This window comes from Vicia villosa, unplaced genomic scaffold (genome assembly GCF_029867415.1).
Source record: "Vicia villosa cultivar HV-30 ecotype Madison, WI unplaced genomic scaffold, Vvil1.0 ctg.001531F_1_1, whole genome shotgun sequence".
NCBI lineage: Eukaryota > Viridiplantae > Streptophyta > Magnoliopsida > Fabales > Fabaceae > Vicia > Vicia villosa.
The window spans coordinates 460,690-468,481 of record NW_026705654.1 but is presented as its reverse complement, the minus strand read 5'-3'; the positions used below and the strand labels follow the sequence as shown (position 1 = coordinate 468,481).

General features: G+C 34.4%; 1 protein-coding gene across 2 annotated transcripts; it reads right to left on the bottom strand.

Moving 5' to 3' along the window:
* Positions 1-492: 492 nt before the first annotated feature.
* On the bottom strand, positions 493-5,629 carry LOC131635692 (zinc finger CCCH domain-containing protein 30-like). 2 transcript variants are annotated; one of them, XM_058906330.1, is made up of 2 exons: positions 5,326-5,629; positions 493-3,316 (listed from the first exon to the last, which is right to left on the bottom strand). In XM_058906330.1, the coding sequence occupies exon 2, from the start codon at positions 3,303-3,305 to the stop codon at positions 1,131-1,133; it is 2,175 nt and encodes a 724-aa protein (XP_058762313.1). In that variant the 5' UTR covers positions 3,306-3,316; positions 5,326-5,629; the 3' UTR covers positions 493-1,130. The 2 variants fall into 2 exon arrangements, with proteins under 2 accessions (XP_058762313.1, XP_058762314.1); XM_058906331.1 differs by lacking the exon at positions 5,326-5,629 and adding an exon at positions 4,148-4,780.
* Between the last annotated feature and the right edge of the window lie 2,163 nt (positions 5,630-7,792).

The window sequence follows — 7,792 nt, the reverse complement described above, 5'->3', positions numbered from 1 at the left end:
ACCATTCCTCTGGTTTTGGCCCAACCCACTTTATTGCCACTGCACCACCCAGAGTCGACATCATTAGGATTTAGGATACGTAAACCTCCCATTTTATTAATATAGAACCACTAATTTTGATACTCTTAATTAATCTATTTGTCTATGATAAATTTCAAGGACTAGTTGACAAAAGTTAACGAACTGACAGCTACTACAGTATCAATTCTAAAGGAATCAGCAACACCACCCACATGTTTGAGACATTGGTATCTTAAGAAACATAAACAAAAAGATGAAGCCAGATGGAGAGGTGGCAGCGACAACCTGTATGGCGCACCAGATGGAGAGATGGCGGCAACAACCTGTATGGCGCGACAAGAAACAGTGGCTTGTTGCAAGATGAGAGGGTTAAGGGTTTAAGCTAATAGGTCTTTGAAGTAGAAATTGGTATTTTTGTCAAAACTGAGCTATATATAACTTCTGTAATTTTTAATATAAAAAAATAAAAAATTTGACATTAACTTGCTTATGAATAACCATAGCTTTGAATTGGGAAATAATCAGAGTACAACGCAGTTACAGCACAAGAACAAAGTAATATTCACTATTCTAAAATATCTGTTTGCAATAAATATTCAATAGCTCATAACACCTCTAATTCCTCCATAAGAAACTCAGTTCAACTTCCTACATATGCAACATAAATTTACTGACAGAATCTTAAATACTGCAGCAGGAAAAGGAACTTATAAACAAATGAAGCTATTGGTTCTGTTGCTTAATAAAAACCATTCAGCTTTCTTTGAAAGAGGGTTGGAATAGTAGTAAAATGAGAAAAAAGAATCCTGTTTTGGAACAGTACCTAAACCTCTACAGGAGTTTCTTTTCTTTTCTACTGGATAATAATAACATTAACATCCCCAAGAGAGAAAGAGTTTTTTTATCAAACTCCCTTGAACTTCAAGGTAAAATATAAAATAATGAATGACAAAAATTAAAGGGAATAAAAAATACGATTATCCTCCGGGAACATGGCAGCCACCATCTTTCGATGCTTCCGGGGCTCAAATTCACCAAAAGAATGTGTACCTGAAGAAATTAAATTAAATATCTATCACAGCAAATATGTAGCAAAAGGGTCAATATTGCTAGACTACAAGTTGGTCCAGCTGCATTTGCTCGAGCCAAGCTCCTAAAACCGAATGATCGGTAGACTCTACTTGAGGATTGGAATTCAGTTCAGCAGATGGAATAGGGCCAGAAACTGCACGCTTCTCTTTTATCTCAGGTGGAGATTCCTTGACGAGGGATTGGACCCATGATAGATCAGGCTCTTCTCCGTTGTTTCCATGTTCAAAAGGTGTGGATCTTTGAGATCGACCAAAGTCATTTCCATTTACTGACCAATCTGCTTTTCCGGTAGGGGATCCCCACTTAGACCAGGAGTTGACTGGAGACCCGACAGCCGAGACGGGGTTGTTAGCGCCGAGTTCTCTTGAACTGAGGCTCCGCATCTGTTGCTGCTGCTTCTCACGCTGAGCAAATGCAGACAATCGAGAATTCATTGGAGAGAGGGGATCCATGCTTCTTGGTGACATCCTTCCAGGAGAAGAGACACCATATGGAGCCTGGTGGAATAGAGGATGCTCAACATTCTTAGGTGACATGACATTTGTATTTATGGGTGATAGTGAACTTTGGAGCTGTTGAAACTGGTTGAAGACAGCTGATTTGTGTGTTGGAGAAAATACAGAAGCAGCTGCTGGGTCGGAATACCGAGGAGATGAAGAAACTTCAGCAGAAAATAGATCCTCAAGATTTGATGGAGTTAGTGTTTTAGACCGACCAGATCGGCTCACTGATATGGCACCAGGACGGGGCTGTGAGAAACAGCTCATATCATTTAGTATGTGCTGCTGACCATCAAAGTCTTGCATCATATTGTTGAAGTCTTCAAGTGGCATATCTCGGGCACAAAGAGAAGATCTCAAACGACTAGTTTGAATATTGCTTCCAGGTAAGTGAAGTGCGGGCACATTTGGCTGTGGCCAAGGATTGTTTGAGTGAGACATGCCATTTGCAGATGGAGATATCGGCTGTGCAAAGGGAGATGGAGACATGGGAGACATTGATGATGGTGAACCAGGAAAAAGGCTCATAGCAGCAGCCATGTCCATGACATTAGGAGCAGATGCAGCTGACCGGGGAGAAGGAACAGCAGATCCAGTGGACACGTACAAGGGACGCAGCTCTTCAGGTAAGTGAGCGAAAAAACACACCCTTCGATTACAACTAGTACCATCTTTGCAGAGCCTTGTCCGATACTGAGCTGGGTGTAGCCAGCACTCAAATACTCCATGGGCATATTCACACATATCTCCGCGTCTGCAAGCCCCTTTTCTAAAATCAGGGCATGGCACACAGCTGTAATGAAACTTTCTGGGGTCTCTCCTTCTAGCATTCTCTCCAGGATGAACAAAAGGACACTCAGTCCAATCATGAGAGTATGCACGGGAACAAGGGCGAACCTTGAATGAAAACATGCGAAATTCATCTGTGGCATATATGCTGTTTTTTATATCAGGAAGTGACGGATCAATTGGATATTCTTTCTTTTCAGTGGCAGAATTAACAGCTGCGTCAGTAAACTTTGGAGCCATAGGAGAGGATGGAGACCCATTTTCAGTTGATGATAAAGGAGCAGCTGAACGAGGACTTGATGAATTAACAGATAGTGGAAGAGAACAACCATCTACAGAGCCGTCAGAATCACTATCTGCAAGTAGTTCTTCAAGAATTGTTTTCACACCTCCAGGCTTAGGTGGAACAACAATAACATCAACTGGACGATTTCCATTAGCATCCACACAGTTGATATTCGCACCAGCGGATAAAAGCAGTTTAACAGCATCAACTGCATTAACCGAACCACCTGAAGCAGCACAGTGAAGAGCAGTGCTTTTATCATTACCGCAAGCGAAATTTACATCAGCCTCTGGACATGAGAGTACAAGCTTGAGAATATCAATACTTCCATAGGATGCAGCCACCATTAAAGGGGTTCTGTGCTCAAGAACAATTTGTTTAGACCCCTTTTGACGGACATACCAGAAGCCAACTTCATTTATTAAAGAGACATTGCTGGCTATAGCTACCTTAAATTCTTCAAAATCATTGTTAGAAGCAAGTTCAAGCAGATTGGAAAAAGAATCATCGGTATGAACTGTTAGATTTTTCATGTCTTTGATGTTATTTGAACCTTCTTCCGCAGATGAAGATGAAGAAGTTGAACGAGATTTTGATTTGTCAGGACCACTGCACATCCTTCAATTAACTGAACAAAAATAATCATGAAATTTGATAAGTGACCAGAAAAATAAAATTAGCAAACAAAAATTTAGTTAAATCCAACAAAAGAAGAAAAGAAAACAAAAATAAAACGACGAACCTACATATAAAACAATTTAGTTAAATAAATTAATTGAGATCCTGAATATCAAATTAGGGGATTTTAATAGAAATTTTAAATACTACAAGTTCCAAAACAAACCAAACATATAAAACAAGTTAACCTTCAACAAAATTATCAGGGCCAAACAAAATATAAGTCAAAATACCAACTGTCCCAGGTCATGAAATCAAAATAGAAGAGAATAATCCAAAATAGTTGAACACTTCACACATCAATAACACAATAATCAAGTGCAATTGGAACTACAATAAACAGTTAAGATCTATGAAACACAAACACCCTAAACACGACCCTGGCTCTGACACAGCGACACCAATAATAATATGAAAAAATGAATAAATTTAACTTAATCACATGTGTCGGTTATTGTGTCCGACACGGACAGACGCGCCTTTTTTCAGAGGTGTAAGTGCTACATAGGGTTAAAGTACATATAAAAAGGAAATAATATACAACATATAACATAACAAGACAAGCATACCCTTTAATAGACGAGATGAAAAAACAAAGCTAGAGTAGATATCTAAAAATAGACAGTAAACTTAACAAGAACATTATCAGTTCAAAAAACAATACAACACTGAAACAAACTACCTAAATTAAAACAAAAACTATACAAAGACAAGCAAACCCACAAGTTAATGCATGTTTTTTCACTAGACATAAATAAACAATTAACAATATAATTCATACCTCAATAATAAGTAAACTTAAACATCTTTTCCCAAACAAAACTCAAAACACAAAAGTAGAACACACAGTCATACACAAGTCACAACCAATGGCGTAAATGGAACTTTATTCTTGCATAAAATAGCGTAAATAGAACAAAATATAAAGACTTGGGGGCTAATATTCCAACAAAATCGCATAGACATACAAGACACATGATTCTTTACGCAAGGATATAGATCTGAATAAAATCCGGAATCATATCTAAAAAGAATAATTAAAGCTAAAACATCGTAACAAAAACATTTTAAAAATTAAAGAAAAAGAAAACAGATATGCATGATTTTTATTCCCATTTTTACGAAGTAAAAATCGCATCTCTTATATACATCAAGAATCTACACCATCAGAAAAATCAGTAAATCAAACTAAAAACATTAAAAAATTATTTAATTAAAAAATTAAAAAATAAAACAAAACCACAAGCTCACACCAAAATCTCTCACAAAAAAAACAGTTATCAATTTTTTTCAGCCAGAAAATAGTATCATTTAAAATAAATAAATAAATTTCATCATTTCTATATTTTTTTTCTATATATCTATATATGTATATTACTATTATTAATAATTAATAAGGTTATTTTCATTATTTTGCTATTATATTTTTATAATTATCGTAGAGATGCAAAATAAAGTTTTCAATAAATTAATTTAGCAAAATCAATAACACAGTAGGTACAATACAATTATATATAAGCACGAATTTATATAGAAAATTGCAAAAAATAATAAACACAATAAACTAAAATTAGAGAGAGAAAAAAAAAAAGAAAAGCCTAAAATTAATAAAATAAATATCTTAAAATTTAGTATGAATCATGATAATTTGCAAAAATAATAAACATGATAAACTAAAATTAGAGAAAAAAATAAAAACCTAAAATTAATAAAATAAATATCTTAAAATTAGCATGAATCACGGTAATTTGCAAAAATAATAAACATGATAAACTAAAATTAGAGAAAAAAATTAAAACCTAAAATTAATAAAATAAATATCTTAAAATTAATCATGAATCGCGAAAAACTGTATAAAAAGTTACAATCATTTATATAATCGGAGCAAATTTTTTGTAGTGAAAATTTTCAGATCGAGTAAAAATGATCGATCGATTCAATTGCAGAGTGAAGACTTACCGAATAGGAGTGGTTATGATGAGATCGGCGATGATATAGATTATCGGAAAAGGAAAACCTAATCGGCAATCTGATCGGAAAATGGAGAATGCCGGAGAGTGAATCGGAAGACGGAAACGAGATCTGGCAGAGAGAGAGGGATTCAGAGGTTTTGCATCTCCATTGATAGAAACGAGATAGAGAGAGAGGGAGTGAAGAAGAGAGAGAAGTAACGTTTTTGAAATTGAAATGAAATTGAAATGAAACGAAGATGAATTTAGGGTGAATTTAAAAAAAGTTTTTGGAGGAGAGTGAAATGGGAGTGAAATGATACTGAAATGCACGCCAAATGAAGTCCAAATGAAGTCGGGGAGTGGGGCCACGGGGAACCGGGAGAGCAGGTGAGAGAGAGAATTGGGGTGGGTAGGGTTTGAAGAAAGGTGAGGGTGGGTTGAACCGGTTGACTGTTGTGGATTTTATTGAGATGGTTAAGTGAAATGAAATGGTGGATTTGGAATCCGCCAATTAGAAAAGAGCATGTGTAAGAAGTGTATAAGCTTTGGGTTAAAAGACAGTGTCACTTGTGCAGTCAAATCGAGTGTAGAAAAAAGGGAGATGTATGATGTATCACACCAAAAAAAAAAAACTATTTTTCTATTTATCAACAATTTTTATATTATTATTTAAAATTTACTATGAATTTTGTGAAATCTAAATAAAATTTACATTATTTTATATAATTTGTTTGGATTTTCTTTTAAATTGAAAGGGTATGGTCAAAAAAAAGTACAATAATATTGAATGAATAAATATAATATAATTGTTTTTAATGAAACTGACTAATCTTCATAAATAATCAAAAGTCTATGGTCAAAAAATTACAATAATATTGAATAAAATAATAAAATATAATTTTTTTTAAATAAAATAGCTATCTCATATATCCAAATTCTAAAAACAAAGACATTTGACACATTCATATTTGGATAATTAGGTAAAAAAATATCTTATTCTTAGCGTAATTTATAATTATTTGATTTGCACGTATATATTTCCTATTTGTATATTGTATTCGCGATCAATAAAAGCAGAAGAACAATGGTGTGATTTATATGTTTGTTTATGATATCAGTTGCTCAAATCTTTATAATCAGTGAGACAACATATGTTGTAGTCCTTCAATCTCAAACATCCATCGAACTTACATGCTTCAATTACTTTGCTTGGAAGGTGCAATTCAATGCCCTCATGATTGGCTACGACCTTCTAGGCTTTGTTAATGGTACCAAATTTATCCAGCACAAAATCATGCAGATCACACATACTGGGGATGTCGGGATAAGATGATCCTACACGTCAATATATCCTCAATCAATCAAAGTATCATTACCATGCTCAAGAATGTCATAACTTCTAAACAAGCATGGGACATTCTTAACAAGATGTTTGTAAGCAAAAATCGCTCTCACATCATGCATCTTAAAGAACACTTGTCTCAGTTTAGCAAAGATACACAATTGGTGACAAATAATCTACAAGCAATTAAAGATGTTGGATAAGTAACTTCAAGCACAAAAGAGGGTGAATTGTGGTATTCAAAATTCGTGATTAATTTTATATATTTCTCGATTAAAATTATGTTAGTAATTTGCAGTGGAAATAAAATACTGAAAGTAAATTGCAGAAAAGAAAAGGATATGGTTAAAGAGATTGCATCCGATATTTATACAGGTTTGGCCTAACGTTGACCTGGTCATGTCCCCAAGAGGTCTTCTTGAGATTTTGACTATAGACTTTTGAGCTTTTTGAAGGTTATGCCTACGAACCTTAATACAATATGATCTTGATATTTTTACAAACTTTTCCCAACCAATGACAGCTTTTACCCCCCGCTAAGCTAACAAACCGATTAGAGATTTAGGGCTTATCTCAATAACCAAAACAAAGTGTTTTTAGGTGAAGCTTAGAAACCAACCACAGAGATTTTATGATAGATTTATCTCACGAACCAGGCTCGATCTCTTAAGAGTATCGCAGCCTTAAAAATATAAACGATTGACACGGTCACTTACAATAAATTCCTTCCTCACAAGCAAAGCTTCACTTACTAGCACTAGGGAAATATAAAATGAAAAGAAATATTTTGTAGAGAGATATGGGGAGAAATTAGAGAAATGCATTCCAAAGAAATAGTAAAACGTTGGAAAGTGACGTGAAATGAAGTGGAGACGAATCTCTTTTATATAGGAGTTGGAAAAAATTAAAATGAAAAATAATATGGGCTAACTTAATTAGCTAATTGATAAGCATAACATTCTAATCGATTAGCCAATTCATTTTTAATCGAGTAGCAGGCACAAAAAGGAAATATTGGATATAAAGTTGTTGCAAGTCATTAATGTGGTGGCATAATTGCTTTGTTAATCGATTAGTCATTCTCTAATCGATTAGCATAACATTCTAATCTATTAGCTAGCTTAAAAAGTTT